The sequence below is a fragment of the Martes martes genome (genome assembly GCF_963455335.1).
Source record: "Martes martes genome assembly, chromosome: 9".
Classification (NCBI taxonomy): Eukaryota; Metazoa; Chordata; class Mammalia; order Carnivora; family Mustelidae; genus Martes; species Martes martes.
In genome coordinates, this window is record NC_137896.1 from 25,678,104 (window position 1) to 25,696,847 (window position 18,744).

General features: G+C 44.9%; 1 protein-coding gene across 7 annotated transcripts in view; it reads right to left on the reverse strand.

Moving 5' to 3' along the window:
* Positions 1-10,750: 10,750 nt before the first annotated feature.
* The window catches only part of TPX2 (TPX2 microtubule nucleation factor), a 59,236-nt gene continuing 51,242 nt past the window's right edge, over positions 10,751-18,744 (reverse strand). For 4 of the 7 annotated variants that reach the window (XM_080814293.1, XM_080814294.1, XM_080814292.1 and 1 more), the window contains 5 exons: positions 18,085-18,261; positions 17,547-17,693; positions 14,728-14,839; positions 13,858-14,045; positions 10,751-12,069 (listed from right to left, as the gene is read on the reverse strand). In XM_080814293.1, coding sequence (XP_080670419.1) covers positions 11,959-12,069; positions 13,858-14,045; positions 14,728-14,839; positions 17,547-17,693; positions 18,085-18,261 — 735 coding nt within the window. In that variant the 3' untranslated portion in view covers positions 10,751-11,958. The remainder of the gene's footprint in view (positions 12,070-13,857; positions 14,046-14,727; positions 14,840-17,546; positions 17,694-18,084; positions 18,262-18,744) is intronic. The other 3 variants (XM_080814297.1, XM_080814296.1, XM_080814295.1) reach the window with 1 other exon arrangement.

The following is an 18,744-nucleotide window of genomic DNA, read 5'->3' on the forward strand; positions in this document are numbered from 1 at the left end:
GCTGGGCTTTGAAGCTCAGCTCAGAACCGCTCTGCCCCACTGCCCCTCCCAGGGTGGCTGGGAGCACTGGGCCAGCACACGGTATGGCCAGTGCTTAGCACAGTCCTGGGTAATAGATAATGTGGTGGACATCCCAGGTAGAGTGCTCAGCTGTCCCGGCAGGCTCCTCCGCTGTCCCTCCCGCTGGGATGAGAGGCTGGCCTGGTTCCGGATCCACGGGATTGCCTGCAGCTTGCTCCCCCGCCCCGGGTTAAGCTCAGCTGGGCCAGCTGCTCCCTGGGAGTCCCCGGGCTTCTCAGCGCTCTCTTGGAGGCACAGGGGAGGGGCATGGGGAAACCTCCTCCTCCCAGCCGGGGGCTGCCAGAGACCCTGCCCACCCCTCAACCGGGGCTCTCCCGCCCTGGACCAGCTGTGCAACCGCCCTCTTTGCCTCCACAGGGGCAGGGCAGGAAGTGGGGCAATGCCAGGACCAATTAAACCCGCCAGGGGAATTAAGGTCAGCAGGACGCAATTATGCCTGTTGGATTTAACAAGGCCAGAAGGAAGGTTTCTCCAGCCAGAGTTCACGGCTCCTTAGGCCTCATGCCCTGGATGGCTCTGCATTCCAGAAGCCTGGCTCTCAGGCTCACCCATCCCTGGGAGAATTAATTGGGAGTGGAGGGGTTAACTTCGCCCCGGGCACTGCTTCCTTGGCTCCTGGAAGGAAATTGACCCAGCCAAGAGGCTTTAAAAGGCCCTGCTCAGAGAAGACATTTCCCGGCCTGACCCTCTCCCTGCTCGGCTGTGATGGAAAATCCAGGGAGTTGAGTAACCTTTCTGACTCCAAAGAGAGCTGCCAATTGCCCTCACATCTTTCCTGTGGTCCTGACATGGGAGCCACTCAGGACTGTTTTCTCCTGCCCACTCCCACCTCCGGCCCCTAAGCCCGGGGCTGGGGCAGTACCTCTCAGTCCTCTGGGTAAGGCCTAGGGAAGACCCTGTCCTTCCTTCCGAGGCTGGTAAGCCTATGGGCACTCTGTGTGGCAAACTGAACAAAGATCCCTCTGGAAACTCAAACGACACACTGATCCATCTTGAAATCATGGAGTTTTATTGCTAAGATTACTTACTGAATGCTCTAATCTGTGGCAGGGGCTAATGTGGTCACATCGGGGACACCGAGATGAGGAAGGATAGTGATAGAATCATGACATGGTGCATTTTTGGTGAAAAATGATTGTAAAGTCATTCATGAAGTAGGATCCTTTTTTGCTGTTAAAAACATTTATTAACGGGGCGCCTGGATGGCTCGGTTGGTTAGGCGTCTCCCCTCGGCTCAGGTCATGATCCCGGGGTCCTGGAATTGAGCCCCACATTGGGCTCTCTGCTTGGCAAGGAGCCTGCTTCTCCCTCTCTCCCTCTGTTGTTCCCCCTGCTTCTGCTCTCTCGCTCACATTCTCGCTCAAATAAATAAAATATTTTTTAAAAAACATTTATTAGGAAAATGAGAGACTGTCTGGAGGGATATAAATGCACATATTAATAAGTAGGGGAGTAGAGATGGTTTTTATTCTTTGGATCTTCCAATTTTTTTGAAATGACCATTTATGACTCTAAGTGGATTAAAAATTAGAAATGTATCAATAAGCACACAGATTTCTATACTTTGAGACAGAAAGTGGCACACGCTACAGGAGATATAAAAACAGCATGAATTGGGACTGCTAGCCAGGGATGACTTCTCCGATGAAGGCATGGCTCTGGCCAACTCTCTCAGTGCCCAGGCCCCCGAGTTTGTTTTCAATGAAGCCTCTTTAGAAGGGAACCCCAGGACTCTCTCTCTAACCAGCACGTCAGGTGGCTGTCATGCACACCCAAGTTTGAGATCCCCCAAGTCAGAGGGGGCCTCCTGAGAGATCCTGAGAGATCCCCCAGCTTCGGGGCCCTCCTGAGAGAGTCCGCTGGTGCAGCTGATAAGCTCTTCCAGCCTCTAGAGCCTGGGCTGTGCTTCTCCCTTGACCCCGGGGCACCTTGGAAATGTCTGGAGAGCTTCTACAACCCCTAAAACTTGAACCCCTCCTGAGTTCAGGCTACTGAAAGCAGAATCTTTGGGAGGTGCAGCCCAGAATGCTAGTATATTTTGCATCTCCCCAGAAGATTCTGACGTGCAGTTGGGGTTGAGAGCCACTGCTCTGCGGCTCTCCCAGGACAAGAACGTCACCTCATTTCTTTGAAATGCCCCTACAAGTTAGGGTACAATGGCACACGTGGTGGGTGTTCTCTTCTGACTTGTTATGCGGACAGTATATCCGGTCTTAGTATCTGGGGCTCTGGGGATCTAGATCCAGATCCAGCTCAGGACAGGGACCGTGTCCATCAACTTTGTATCCCAAGGACCTAGTGCAAAAAGGGGTGCCATCATGAAGTAATAGCCACGAATATTTGTTGATTGATTGATTGATTGATTTTGCCACGAATATTTATTATGTGTTTACCGTGTGCCATTAACTCCCTTAATCTTCAGAGCAACTTGATGAAGTAGATACTGCTTTCACTCCCATTTCCAAGGGGAAACCGAGGCATGGAGGAATAATTTGCCCAAGGTTTCCAAGAGAGGGTTCCAGTGGCACCGGAACGTAAACCGCAGCCATTCAGCTCCCGAGCTCTCCTGCTTAATTACTACTCCATACCACTAAATGCCCCCTGGAGAGTGAAATCGTGAGTGAGTGAAGAAGACTGAGACCTCGTCATCAGGTTGGTAGCCCAGGGCCCGACATTCAGCAGGCGCTCTCTAAGTGCTGAAGAGCAAGCACTCGCACTTTGGAGGGGCCCCGGGACAATGGGAAACCTCCCCTTTCCCCGTCTCCCCCGTCTCAGCCCAACTCTGCAGCATAAACAGCAAAGCCAAAAATAGCCAGGTAATGACGTCAGAGGAACAAGGTCATCTGAAAATTACCCAGGGCCACTGGACACCTCCCTATAGGATCAAGTAGCAGGAGGGTACCCCAGGCTGCTGCAGCTGTTCCAAGAACAGGAAACGTCCCAGGAGCAGACTTGGAAGCACCACTTCAGGAGGGCAGGGCCAGTGGGGGCAGGGGACAAACACAGACACATGGAAGAGTAGAAGCAAGACCCAAGTCCCGAGTATAGACCCGGGAGTCGAAAGGAATTCAACTTCGCAACATGAGTTAACTCCTGTCACGTGAGCCCAGGAAATGGCTCAAAAAGCGGGGAATGCAGGTTCTGTCCGTTGCACAGGATGGCTTCCCTGGCTGCCATTGAGCTATTTATAAAACTTGAGGTCCATTTGCTAAACTGGGTCCCCATAAGGACCGGGGGTGCGAGGAGCGGCCGTGCCTGGGATGGCCAGGGGCGTCCAAACCAGGAGGGGGCTGGGGCAAAGCACCTTCTGGCCCTTTGACCTACCCTGGCGAGCATTCAGTCCTGACAAGACTTGTGACTTTGTTGACTGGCAGCTGCCACCTCCCTGACAGGAACCCAAGCCTCCAGCGCGATCTGAGGACATGCCTGCTGTGTGAAAGTGGGGAGAGAGGACCTGCCTCCCAGCCCCGGGGACGCTCGCTGGAGGTTCCCCATTGCAAGGCTAAGAGCTGAGTGAGGGCTCCAGCCCCAACTGCAACCTTCATAGGATACTTGCTCCCAAGTCCCAAGTTGCTGGTCCTGGAAGTAGACAGAAACAATCTCTTCTTCGCTTGGTGTGTGTGTGGGGGGGGTGGTCTTTCATCAAGCGTCCTCCACCTCCAGAAAGAGCCAGGAGCCCCTGAACAAGCCCAGCCCCTACAGCTGGCTCTGCTCAAGGGATGCACCTGGTGCGGGGCAGAGGGCACCCGAGGGCAGACAGACCTGGATCCGCACTCTGCCACCTCTCAGCAATGTGACTTTGGGAACAGTCATTTAAACATGGAGCCTCAGTTTCCTCATCTGTCATATGACTTGTTGGAAGGCCCCATGGAAAAGCCTTCTGCTCTCCTTTATTCTGGTAATGGAGCATTGGCTAGGGAGGTAAATACCTACTCAACGAATCGGCAGCTCTCCCGTGTCACACGGGCAGACCTCACAAAGGTGACACCCCAGGGAGCTGCAGAGAAGGGTGTTCTGGCCGCCCCAGATCTCCTGTTGTTTGGCCTCCGTGGGAGAGAATGGCTGCTGGTTTCCCAGCCCATAGAGCCTCCGAGTTGGGAAACCTGTTGTCTCTCAGGACCTGCATGCACGTCTCTTTCCTGGCACAGCGGTCCTCACACTTGGGCATGCATCAGTCCCCTGGAGGGCTTGTTCAAACACCCATCGTCGGGCCCCACATCCAGAGGGTCCGACTCAGGAGGTCTGCAGTGGGGCTGGAGAATTCACATTTCTGGAACTGATGAGGCTGGTCTGTGGGTCCACAGAACGCACCTGGAGGACTGCTGTCCCAGGGAAAATTCCCCCCAGCCCCCGCTGCTGAGCTTGCAGTCTAATTTCTACCCATTTTCCTGAGGCTTCTGAGTAATAGGAATGTTCTGTATGTGTGTGAGGAAAATGCAGAAACGCTCAGTTGTCACTACAGCCAGTGTTTCAAGGAGAAGGAGCTGCACAAAAAATGAAGCCGTGAAGGGCAGTGGGTAAGGGCAGTCCCTTCCCACTCCTCTCTGAGCGCCTGTGCTGGGTGGCTTCCCGTGTCTGTCCCTGCTGCTGCAGTAACAAATTACCACAAAGGAAAGAAAAAGGCTAATGAGCAGTCAGAATCAGTGAGCCTCCCCAGTGTAGACATCAACCTCCAGCCAGTAAGGGTGATTTCTACAGACTCAACTCAAATCCCTCTCCTTTCTTGCCTGCACAAACTCCCATGGAGTCTCTGAGAGGTCTCTCTGCTCCTCTTGCTGGTGGTTAACTCGCAGCTGCTGGCCACGTCCTGTCAGGTTGTTAGCTTTGGGCAAACGGCAGGGGCTTCTGGCAACCCCTGGTGACACATACCCTCTGATAATTAATACTGAGCATATGACTCAAGTGTGGTCACACTGAGTCACACTAGCCAACGAGAATAAGAGCCCAATGTGACAGTCACCATTGCTGCTCAGAGTGCCTTTGGGTCATGTTAAAGCTGGGAGCACTGTCCTCCAAAGAGCAGGAGGAAAGGTCCTTTCTAGAAACATTGTTCTAACTTCTACGATGAGGAAATTGAACGCAGAGAATTCAAAATGACATGCTCAAGGTCAGAAAGCCTGAAGCCACTCTCCCAATTCCTAATCCGGGGTTTTAGCCACTAAATACTGCTGTGTTCTTCCTGAACCTTGTGACAATTAACCCAAAGCAATCCGAGTCCCCTTGACCATGAACACTGTGAAAACTGCAGTGGAGAGAAACAGAAGAGCAACAAGGCAAGGTATCCATTTTACCGTGATGTCCCTAAACTGCCTCCAACAAGAGAAAAACCACTACTAGATATTCTCACATCTTGGAAAAGCCACGGATGGGAGGGACTTCCTTGCAGTAGTAAGAATTCACTGAACATTCTGTGCAGTCTTTAACCAGTTCCAAGGTCAAGAGAAACATCAGAAAATATGTGTGTGTGTCAGAGGACATTATTCGGGGATTAGTCCCCTGGAGTGATCTGGGCTAGATTTCCGCTTCCAGAACAACCCTTGGAAAGTCCTCAACAAGACAGCACACTGGTCTCCAACATACTTCATTGAAGTTCAAATGGTAATCCAGGGGCAGGAGAGCTCCCTAGAGGTGCCCTCTTGCAGTGGTGGAGCAGGTGGCTACAGAAAAATATAAATATGAAAGTAGGCTTGGTGTGGTTAGAACAAAAGGCCCATTAAAAATTCTGAAAATACTCAAGTTGAAAGAGCCTTACTGATCTTTCCAATTCAATCTCCTCATTTGACAGAAGTGGAAACTCAAGTCCAGAAAAGGACAGTGACTTGTTACAAGTCACGCAGTGTGTCAGTGACGGAAGTCAGATTGGATTCCCTGCCCCTTCTCTTCCCAAAGACACATCACAGTCTTGTCTTAACTCTAAGAAAGACAAAGGGTGTTCTCTTTTCAAATCTGATCTGAAGGCTTGGGGACAACAATCAACTGTGTAAGTCTGTCTGAAAATGCAGAGTTCTAAGATTTTAAATAACATAATGAGAGTTGTCTCCAGAAAGGCTTTGCCAAAGGCCAGTAAACGTTTTCTCTAGGCATGAGGCCGGTAACACGGACATCACGGCAGCTAAAAGGAGCTTTCCATTTTGCAAATGTGTATGCCAGGATCATGTCATTAACTATACTTTTGGGAGGAGTTTATATTTTCTTTTAAAATTTTAATTACAAAGCTTGAAAATGGTTTGAAACATTTCGTTTAGAGACAGACATGATACAAAAGAGGCATGAACAAATCTGTCCTATAAATAGAGTCTAGAAAAATTCTTTGCAAAACAAGCATTTTCAATGGGGAGAAGCAAACTCAAAACAATGGAACAGTATGTTGCTGTTAAAATTGGCATTTACAAAGTACGCAATAATATGGAAATATATTTGAGTTGCTACTATGCTAAGTGAAACACACACACACACACACACACACACACACATATATATGTATATATATACCAGAACATCCCAGGCAAGTATATGAATGTGGTAAGAAAAACTCTTCAGTGTAGAGAAAACCCTTCAGTGTCGAGAAACAGACTAAAGCTTCAAACAAGAAAAAAACAGATCATACAAAGTGTACCGTGATCAAGGTGAGTGATGTATTTTTTTCTCTTTGTTCCTATCACCAGGTATTGTCTAAATGGTATATAATTAACAATAAACCCTACCTTAAAAACTGAAAAAAAAAAAGTTGTAAAACCCACCCAATATTTTTGCATAGAGTGAATTCTGTCACTTTCTAGTCACTTAGCAGCGTGTCTCTAGGACGTGACTGTGTGCGCACGCTCCTGAGTGGGAGCATGTCAGTGTCAGGCTAGAGAATTTTCAACTCTCCTTACCACCAAGCAAGCTTGAAAAATGCTGCCCCAAACTGTTTTTCAGATTACTGTTTATGACTGACTCCATTTTGTATCTTGACCCACTGAAAACTACATCTCCCACCCTTGCTCCTGAAAGAAAACCTGGGAATAGCTTTGGTGCCAAAACAAGCGGAGAAGCACTTGGCTACAATTCTTAACACATCCACATGCTTGTCTGGGATGTTCTAGGATACTAGTCCCATAACTACGTGGGTCTCAGCACATCAGACAGGCCAGGTTTTTATTCCTTTCTGGCTAACAAAATTTTAAGGGCAAGGCAGAGGGTAATTGATATCTTCAGGTCAAGGTTAATTAAGTCTGGTGAAATATTTTCCGATAAAACCCAGAGTTTTCTAAGCTGTTTCTCCTACCCCTCCAACCATGGTTTCTCTATGGAATGTCAGCATCTGCCAAACCGTTTCAGGAAGCTGATACCCTCAGCACATAAGAGCCCTGCTTTGACCTGAGCTCTGTCTGTTACTCTATTGCAAGAATGAAAATAACAAACACCATGAGACATTTTCAATGTCAGTATCCTTCATGGCAGCACTAGAAAATAGAGTGGGTATGCAAGAAGACAAAGGAAGCAAGGGAAAATATGTTTTGTCCCCAGGCTTTTTTTTTTTTTTTTTTTTTTTTGTAGCAACTACACTGGCTTCAGCTGGATAACAAATTGTCCTGGAATTCTTGGCGTTGGTGCAAACATGTCAGCTCCCTGGTTACACCTTCGTCACCACTCAAAGTACCACACACTTTAACCTTCCTGCTCTTTCCATAGGCCTGGGTTTGTCCCGTATCCAGGAAACTTTATATGTTGTCTAAACTGAGCATCCCAGCAGGCTGCAAGGCAGATGGCAGCTCAGGACTCAAAATGTTGACTGATTCCTACCTGGATCCGCACCACCACGCTGTAACTCAGCCTGCCTCTGCAGAAATAGGAGCCCAGCCACGTGGCTAACAGCTTTTTTAACTGCTACTCTCAGCAATGAAGAACTTCCCCAGCAGATAAGATTCAGAAGGGAACTGAAAAGGAAGCAATGTTGAGATTTATCCAAGGGGACGCACAGGTTTCACAAGATACTCAGGCCAACAAGCCCCCAAGGCTCAGTTAGGCCAGGAGGGGGTAAGAGCCCAGGTGTTGCTGACCTGTCCTCGAGTCCTTGGAACCTCAGGTCACTAGCCTAGGATATCTGCAGAGGATCTAGACTCTTCTCCAGGTCTGCCTCCTTGTCACTAGGTTCTCCTGAGAGGCTTCATACTTCAGTCGGGGGAAGCCAGAACAGGCCCAAGGTAGTGTCTGAACATCATTCGATCCAGAACACATATGAAAAGAGCAAGGTACAGACTATAAAGCATGATACTATTTGTATAAAAGTTAAAGGAGAGAGGAGATAGAAATACATCTACGGTGACTGTCCCTGCAAAGGAGCACACCTGACAGCACTATCAGGATGGGAACTGAACAGTTGGGAGAAAATGTGGAGGACTATGCTTGTAGCTTGTGAATTCTGAACCATGTGAATGTACAACGTTTCAAGGAGCAAATTAAAAACAAATGCGGAATGCTACAATCTTATTATTACAAGAAAAGAAATATGCCCTTGAAATCTGCGTGTAACATAAAAACCTTCTGGAAGAATACGCAACTGTTAGCAATGGGGTACTCCTGGGAAGTGGGAGCAGGGAAATATAAGGAGACTTGCATGGTTTATTCTATACGGTCTGTATTATTTTAATGGTTTCCAAAAGACATACTATACTACTTTGGCAATTTTTACTTTAAAAAAAAAAAAGAAAAGAAACATCTTTAAGCACTGCAGCCTCACTTCCAAAAACAAACAATCTCTGAACTCCCTCAGTACTTTTAGTGTCTCACATTACTCAGTCACATCTCGTCTTGTTACAATGCCTTGTATACGGGTCTCCTCTCCATTAAACTCTGGAGCAGCTGCCACGGTAGCTCCTACCGCACAAGCTCCGCTTTCCAGGGACTCAACTCTGTGGAAAAGAACCGGCAAGGCATAAAACAGTCAAGATGGCAACAGAGCAATCACACAAGGACAAAACGACCGACCACAGTAAGAGTGAACAGTAAGCTCACAAGTATGTTAATGAGCACAAGACTATTAGCAATGGGAAACCATGGCCAAGTCAAAACAACACTGAAAACAAAGTCCTTCCCAGAAACTGTGGGAATGCTAACCATCTGCATGTGCGCATGAGCTAGAAGCCTTGTAAGATTGCCAAGCACAGTGTGACAGCCAGATTTCTCAGTAAAATTCAGTAAATTCCTATCAGAGGATAGGTTCTTTGCTTAGGAAAATTTCAGAGCAAATTCTGGGTGTTGAAAGTGCAGCTCCCACTAGAATATGGCCGGAAGGGATAAAGAACCTGACTTCCTCTGTAAGATAGAAGTGGAAATTTTGAGCTTTGGAGGAAATGGGAGACTATTAGAAATGAGGATCATGTGAGGTGATCTGAAAGAGAACGGGGTACTAGACAGACGGAGCTGAGCAGAAACAGCCTGCTGCTGGGAAACTGAGGAATTCTGGGGAGTAGGAGGCAATGGATGTCTGCATCTCAGTTTTAAGGTCTTTGCTCTGAAGTAATAATCCCATTCTGTTGCCTCTCCAAGACTGTCACACATTACCACCCTGACATGGGCCTGTCTGGAGAGGGCAATCCAGAAGGATCCAGTATGTCCATAATTCTCAGTAATACTCTTTCTAGGACCCTCATTTTGAGGGTTGGATTTATTCTCTTCCCTGAAATGACTAAAACCAAAAAAATGGGCAAAATACATAAAACATCTGATACCAGATAGAAATATAAGAATGACCGTGAACTGTCAAAAAACTGCTGATACCAGAGAAGGGGGGGAAAGTTACAGAGGACAGATAGACCCAGAGGGGCTCAAGAGGTGAACAGGAGAAAAACCCAAGCAAGAGTTAACCGGAAACACTGAAAACCCTCCACGAATCCACGAGAGATAGGACTGAGGTAGAACTGGATTTCTCACAGGACAGATATCTATGTACCCTCCTTAATTACCCTCTTTCTCGCACACCACATCCAATATATCAGCAAGTCTTGCCAGTTACAGCTTCAAGATACACTCAGAACCCAACCATTTCTCACCACCTCCACTGCTGCTGCTCCAGCCCAAGCTCCTATTAACTCTCACCTACATGCCCCCAACCCATTCCAGTCTATTCTCCACACGGTAGTCAGAGAAACATTTACTACATGACAGGAGAGAGGACAGTTGCTTGCTTATGGTCTGTCTTCCCTACTAAAAGGTAAGCTCCATGAAGGCAAGCTCTTCTGTTCATTGTTCTACTCCCAGAGACTAAGTGGTCCCAAGGTATATACACTTAGCGCCAAGTAAATAGTTGTTAAATGAATTGCATGAGTAAGTATGGCCCTGTATACTACACTTATAGGAATGAATAAGGGAATTATATCTTGCATCGGTCAGTGGTCTTCAGGAGGCTCAGGGATCTGCAGATCATGTCTTGCTTTATCATCCGTCACCGAATCTACAACAGCCTGTTCATAATGCTCATTGGATGAATAAATGAAAGGAATGTAAAATAAGTTTACTATCTTCTGTGGTGCCTAGGACTGGCCTGGGCTGAATATGGATGCTCTTATATCCTTTAGCACAGAAGTAGAGGACTAGTGAAGAGTACAGTTCATAAATAATGCCAAGTGTAAGAGAAAATACAGTATTTAACATGGATCTAGCAAATTCTGTGCCAGCTACAAAAATACAGAGATGACTAAGATAATTTTTATTTTCAAGGACTAAGAAAATTTTAGGTATCTGGGTTTCTACCAGTTTGTGAACAAGTAATTCAGCAGTATAACTGTTCTACTAGAGATATATACAGGAAACATTTGAGAGGTACACAGAAGGAAGTGATCATTCTTGCCTGCAGAGGTCAGGGTTCAAGGAAGGATTTATGAAAAAGATTTTACTTTAGCCTTATAAGGAAATTTACCAGATGAGAAAAAGCACATTTAGGAAAGAAGGCACAGGTCTGTGTGAAGGCATAACACACATGGATTGCCTTCCAGAGTATTTCCTGGAAGGGAGTTAACAAAATATGGAAGGCCAGAAAAGCGTTACAAAGCACATTCCTCTAAGGACAGAGCCTGTGCTTTAAAAAATTCCTGGACCCTCCTCCTCTCAAAGTACCCATTTCTCCAATAAGATATGACCTCCAAGGGTGCTTGACAGAATTAAAAACATGAAGTAACAAAATCAGGGAAGGGAAGACAAACATATTTATTCCACTCCCGTTTATCGGAGGACTTAAAATGTGTACTACACAGCATTCCCTGTTATCAGCATTGACAAGGAAGAACGTGCCTTAACAGCAACTCTGCCCCAAAGCTTGCTGATGGCTGCCGTGAGGCTCCATGTTGGTCCATGGTCTTCCTCGTGGCTGTGCAATTAATGAGACTTCCACCCTTGTAGAGACAGTCTACTTGACTCTAAATTCATTTTGGGCAGAGATGAGGAAAGAATCTGATACACTGACTGTTCCTCAGGAAAGCCATGACTTAAATCCTATCTTATTATTTAACTATCTTTATTTTCTGGTTAAAAAGAAAAAAAGGGAGAGGGGGCGAAGAGGCAACAGAGAGTATATACTGTGCTGATACAGAAACTTCAAACTTAGTCAGAGTTAAGACTCATATTAAAGGTCGACTGATGGTTCAAAGGAAATCACTACATGGAGTCAGAGCAAGACATGCATCAGTTGAGTCTCATTCTTAGTCTCAATAACGTAGGAAAACAACTCTCAACAAAATTGGAGTCCACACTTGTCAGGTACACTCTGTTGGACATGGGCAGGTAAAAGTCTTGAGAAATGGGTTCTCTCCGTGCCCTGGTGACAAGGAAAGAAGGCTCCTGGTTTGATGAAAAGAGCAGCTCCTGTTCTCAGGTGGTGCCTGCAGCTCACGGCTCAGGTTAGCAGTGGAATCGAGTGGAGAACTTGGGAGAAACGGGCACAGTCAGAGGCTGGTCACTTGACTTTACTTCCACACCCTGGTACTTGCGTATTGGATTTGCCTTGTGCACCTGCAGAGTAAGGACAGAGAATTACCACTGATCAGGATGTTAGAGAACTATGCATATAGTTGTTTTTATTTTTTTTTCTTCTTGAGAAAATGTTTATATAGTCTTAAGAGATCCAAATCACTATCCAAGAGGGGGTAAAAAAATGCAACACAGCATAATGGAAAAGCACGTGAGCTTTTGCGCCCAAGTAGGTTTCTGTTCAGGTCTTGGGGGTCCCTCAATCTGCACCAAAGAACATCAAGCCTAACTCCAGCTTGAGCTTGATTGTTTTTTTACTAGGTCTAACCGAGCTGTACACAACTGCAGCAGAAAAGAGATACATGTTAAGAACCTATCAGCGTGGGGAATAGGGGGCTGGGATAAATGGGTGATGGACATTAAGAAGGGCATGTGATGTAATGAACACTGGGTGTCATAAGACTGATGAATCACTGAACTCTACCACTGAAACTAACAATACACTATATGTTTAAAACAAACAAACAAACAAACAAAACCTCCCAGAGCACAATCTTAAACTTATCAAGTCTTAATAGTCACCCAAACCATGGACAAACAAATAAACAAAAACCATAACCAGGAAGGGCTGCTGGGAGAAAGCCAGCTTTCCTTCTGGGCAGTCTAAAACAATCCTGAATTAAGTCAGGTTAGTGAGAGCTAACTAGCATCGACTGAACTGTGCTTTAGGACGCTGACACCAGTACCGGCCTACACCGAGAATCATTGTAACACCTCAACGATGGGGATGACAAATACAAGAGACAGTACCAAGTGTTGAAGAAAAATCAAAGAACTTCAGGCTGGAAAAAAGGCTGGTTCTGTGAGCATATCTAGAGTGGGAACTGTATCATTTTTTTCATCCAATCAGCAAATGGCAGCTTGGGTTTTGCCAACAAGTTGGTCCCTTTAAGTTTGTCCCTAGAGCCTTCCTGAGGCTACAGTCATCTCTGCCAACAACTCTAACAGCAGCTGGCCTAGCCTTTTGAGACAAAACCACAACAACTTATGTATTTATGTAATCATCCTTTTATCAGTCTCATGAAGTTCCATCTGAAACTCTCTTTGCTCATTAATGCAGTGAATGCACCTTGCTGCCCTCTGAGTGAAAAAGTCCTTACTGCAAATTAAGCTTTCTTTCTGGATAACTTAATATCTAAATCATTTTTCTAGTGTTAGCATTGAAGGTCACATGGACCAATATGTGCTATAACCCCAAGAAATTTGAGTAAATTATTAAGAGAAAAATGAAAATGCAGTTGCAATATAATTCCCATGTCCTTCCCTACCTACATATTCTTGTCTAATTGCAAAACCACATTGGTTTTCTTAAGTCTAAAGGAAATAATAAAAATTAGATAAATAAATAAATCCTAGGAATGCATCACTGTGCATGTTCTACCACATGATATCCTCCTTATGAAGACCCCCAGAAGAAATTCTGTCTGAATTCAGTATCAAGACTAAATTTTTGTTTGTTTGTTTGTTTGTTTTTTAACTATTTGCTTGTTTGTATCTCATGAACTCTGTGAGTTTTGTAACCAACAGGTTGGTTCCTAAAAAGAGCTAAAATTATGGCTCAAACGTAGCAGACACATGGATCATAATGTGCACATCTTTAACATTGTTCACATCACAACTTTGCCACTGTTCTTGGTTTGTGTGATTTTCCACCTTCACTCATCTTTGATATGTCCTGGTAGGCCACCTTAGATCCTTTCTGGGACAAGGCAAGGTACAGATAAAACAGAGACAACTCTGGATTAGTCAGTGTTCATGCTGCCCAGTTACCAGTTCTTTCCGTAGCCTGGCCAGCTCCTCCCTCTGCTGCTCTTCCTCCTGGTGCCTGGCCTCCTCCAGCTGCTGGATTTTCTGAGCTTCTACCTCAGCCATTCTCTTCTCCAGTTCCTGCCGCTCCTTGGCTCTCTTCTCGGTGGCCAGCTGGAAAGGTTCCTGAACTAGAGAACCAGAAAGGCCCTCTGAGTACAGAAACAGAGACAGTATTGGTGCACAAGCACGACCTACATAAACCCAGCCCCCTGGATGCAGCAAGTGGCACGGACGCACCCGGCAACAGAAAGGTTAAGTTCTAGGGAAGCCCTGTCAGCAGAAAGGAGGAACATACCACAAAGAAAAAGTCCTAGAATTTTAACAATTGGAAGGGCTCCTGGAAACCATCTAACTCAGAGAAAAGCAAGACCCATACAGATGAAATATCTTGCTCAAAACTACATGGTGATTCTGAGACAGATGTAGGAGAAGAATCCATTTTCTGACACCTTACCCAGTGCTTTAAGGAATCAAGTGTCTTATACCTAAGGCTTGCTTCATGGAAAAGAAGACTCCAGAAAGAAGTCCTGGCTCTTCCTCCCTCACTTACTACTCTTTGGGTGAGTAAAGTCCATGATTGCTGTGGAAATGCCAGCTGCCTTTGCCCAGGCTCTTGTTCTCTGAATCTGGCCCCAACATAGGCTGCAAACTCAGCACAAGTGCATGGTTCAACAAAGACCAAAAACCTGCTCCAAGAAGAGAACAACTAGATCCTCTAAAGGCAAATGCTTCTGGTTGACACAGCTGATACTGACACAACGGAGTCCCAGCATCCTCCCTGGGAAGTCTGACAATTCTGCCCTGATCCCCCAAGAATACATATAATACTACCAGCAATGGATTTCTTCTCTTTCTTGGGAACAAAGGGCTCCTGGGAGATGACGGTGTTTGGACGAGCCTTGAAGCAAGCTGCTTCTCTCTGCTGTTTCAGTTCTTCCTCCAGCTATTAGAAAGAATGTCTGTTAGATAAGCAACAGCACAACTTTCCAGAACTGCTGCCTCAGTGGCTTAAGAACTAACGTTTCTAAATGGCTTCATCAATAAAGGCAGGAGATGACTTCATCTAAACTCCAGTTAAAACCCCCTTTACACTAAGCAGATCAGACTGATAACCTCGGAATCCACTGAGAACTAGAAAATATCTTTAGGTACTTTTAAGGCGTATCTGAACATAAAAATAAATGTGTGGACATTATATACCCTTGGATGGGATCATCTATAAAGTATTCTCCCTCCCAACCCCCAAAAGAATCTAACGAGAATATTCTCTAAAGATTATATTTATTTATTTGAGAGAGAGAGAAAAGCATGAGCAGGGTGCAGAGGTGGGGGGGTGGGAGAGGCAGAGGGAGAGGGAGAGCCAGACTTCCCGATAAGCAGGGAGCCCAACACGGGGCTCAATCCCAGGACCCTGAGACCATGACCTGAGCCAAAGGCAAATGCTTAACCAATGGAGCCCACTCAGGTGCCCCATATTTAACCAGAATTTAATCAAGCCTTTAGGTTTGACCACCCATTTACAGGAAATACAGAAGGAACAGGAATATACTAAATAACACCATGGGAATACAATGACCAAAACTGGGATTGTGGAAAATTTATAGGACAAACAAGCCAGTTTATTCCACAAATAATATGTAAGTAGAGGAGCCTACAGAGAAAAGGGGACTTAGAGATTTATCAAACAAATGCAATATGTAGGCTTTATTTGGATCCTGATTTGAACAATTCAGTGAGAGATTTGGAGATGTAAGAACACTATTTGTCGGACCGCCTGGGCGGCTCAGTGGGTTAAAGCCTCTGCCTTCGGCTCAGGTCATGATCCCAGGGTCCTGGGATCGAGCCCCACATCGGGCTCTCTGCTCCGCAGGGAGCCTGCTTCCTCCTCTCTCTCTGCTTGCCTCTCTGCCTGCTTGTGATCTCTCTCTGTCAAATAAATAAATAAAATCTTAAAAAAAAAAAAAAGAACACTATTTGTCACTATTAAGAATTTATTATTAATCTTTTTATGTGTGATAGTATTATGGAGGTTTTTATACTTATATTTTTAAAGATACATATTGAAGATATAAAGATACATATCTTTACTTGCTATTGAAATGATGATATGAGGTGATACTTAGAATTTGCTTCAAAGTTATCTTTTGTTGGTAGAAATATCCAGTGTAGAGGTTAAGTAGGTAGAAATGCAGATAAAATAAGATTTTCCATGTTTTGATCACTATAGAACCAAGTGACAGGTTCATGGAAGAAGATCATACTATCCTCTCTACCTCTCTACCATTATACTATTCTCTTGTGTATGTTTGAAAAACTTAAAATTTTTTTTTTCTTATTATAGGAAATATCCCACACAGACATTTTGTGTCATGGTCCTGGAAAGACAGATTCACTACCACTTCCAAAACAGTCCTAAGTTTTCCTAGGGAACACCACCACCAAGACTTATATGCAGTCATGTAAGCAATCACACCTTTTGACTTCCTAGAAAGATCAGCTCAGAGCTCCTTTTGAACAGAGTCCAGGGTAAGTGATGATATAAAAACACTTACAAACTTAGGGATTCAGGGGAATTTTTTTCCAAATAGCACATTATTAGATCCCAATTATACCAACCAACAACCAATTGTTTTTATTTTTATTTTTTTTTTTTAAGATTTTATTTATTTATTTGACAGACAGAGCTCACAAGTAGGCAGAGAGAGAGGAGGAAGCAGGCTCCCCTTTGAGCAGAGAGCCCGATTCAGGACTCGATCCCAGGACCCTGGGATCATGACCTGAGCCGAAGGCAGAGGCTTTAACCCACTGAGCCACTCAGGTGTCCCCAACAAATTGTTTTTAATCACCTGTCATCTACAAAAAGCAAAGGAGGATACTATGTTGAGAAAACAGCACTCCATACTGAGGATCTATTCTCACCATACTGTTTCTTATCAAAGTACTAACAGAAAGGAGTGAATATGTAATGAAGAAATCTAATAGATGGAACAGATGAGATCTTAAGAGTCCTGATGCAAAAAGAGCCTTTTAGTTCTCACATTCCCCAGATGGATCACTTGGAGCAGAGGTCAGCAAACTTCAGTCTGTGGGCCAAATCCAGCTTGCAATCCCTCTTTTTACAGACCTTGAGCTAAGTCTGGTTTTCACAATTTCAAAGGGTTGAAACACACACACACACACACACACACACACACACACACACAGAGTATGTGACAGAGACCATATGTAACCTACAAAATTTAAAATATTTACTACCTGGTCTTTCATTTTTTATTATTTTTATTAAATATTTATTTATGAGAAGGAGAGAGAGAGAGAGACAGAACATGAGCAGGGGAAGGGGCAATGGGAGAAGGAAACAAGCAGACTCCCTGCTGAGTGAGGAGCCTGATGTGGGGCTTGATTCCAGGACCCTGAGATCATGACCTGAGCTGAAATCAAGAGTTTGATACTTAACTGACTGAGCCACCCCAAGTCGCCCCACTATCTGGTCTTTTATAGAAAGTCTGCTGATCCTTGATTTAGAGTGAGAGTCCCTGAAATAACCCAGTATGTTAGTTTTCAGATAAATGTCAGTGTAGTGGGCCTACCTATTCTAACAAACCAACAATGATGCAATGAACATTTTAGCTGCTCTCTCCATCCCCCACCTGGTGCTTCCAAGTCTGTGCCTTCAGAGCACCTCTTCTGTCAGTCTCCAGGCAGAAAGGCTCAATCTGAGTTGTGGTCTTCACCTTCTTCTCTGGCAGGTTAACGGTGTCAAAATGAGGCAAAGGAAGTGCCTTAAACTTGGGCACCTAACAGAAAAGAAAACATAAGATTTAAGATCCTAAAGTCTCTCTAGCCAGAAAGCAAGAGTTACTCCAGAGTATGTGGATGAATCTGAAATACAGAAAAGGCCAGTTTTTAAAGCAGCATGGTATGTGTAGCAGAAAGAGTAAGGGGTTCAAAAGGAAATCTAGGTTATCCTCCCAATATTGCCAATAGCTAGCAACATGATCACAGGCAAGTCACTTAATCTCCTTTTGCCAGAAGGGTTATTAAAAACTTGCCCTATTTATACTTCATAAGGTTCTTAGAGGGATCAAAGGAAGTCAGTGATTTTATAGCTAAAAGTATAACATAAAAGATTATCTGTGACAGATCAAAGAATGGTATTATGCTACTTATAGAAATGGAAACACCTACCTCCCCTTTCTGCAGTTCTTTTATTTTCTTCTCCTTCTGTAACTGACGTTCTTTGTCTCGAGAATCAAAAGAGAAAGGGCATATTTCCACAGTTCTTGCCTCTGGGATTTGGGGCTTAAAAGGTACCCCGTAATGTGGCACAGGTTGTGCTCTTATCACTACCGGCTCCTCCTCTTCCTAAGGGAAAAATCGTAGTTTAGACACAAGCTCTCTCTCACCTCTACAGGATGTGGGTGTCAGAAGATAGTACTTGAGAGAAATCATTAATTAAGGCAAGTCACTCAACCTCCTAGGTGTCTTTGCTTCCTTTTCTACCAAAAAGGGACAATACCTAAGTCATCTACCACTTCATAGGGGTGAGACCAGTGTGAAAGCATTTGATAAAGGACTAACACAATTACTCCTGAAGGATCTAAAGGGAGGTTGTAAAACCGAAATGAGATCAAAGAGTGTGAACAAAATAAAGAACAGAGGAGAGGTACTACCTAAGCATATACCTTGGCCTCTTCTTTGACCCAGCCTCCAGACTCCACTAAAACATGTGACTGGGAGTTAATGGTTGCCAAACCCAGAATAGGACCAAGTAAGTTGTTTGGGTTCAAGCTGGTAACATAAGATTACAGTGTATTTTAGTTTCAAATGAACCTATAAAAAGGTTTA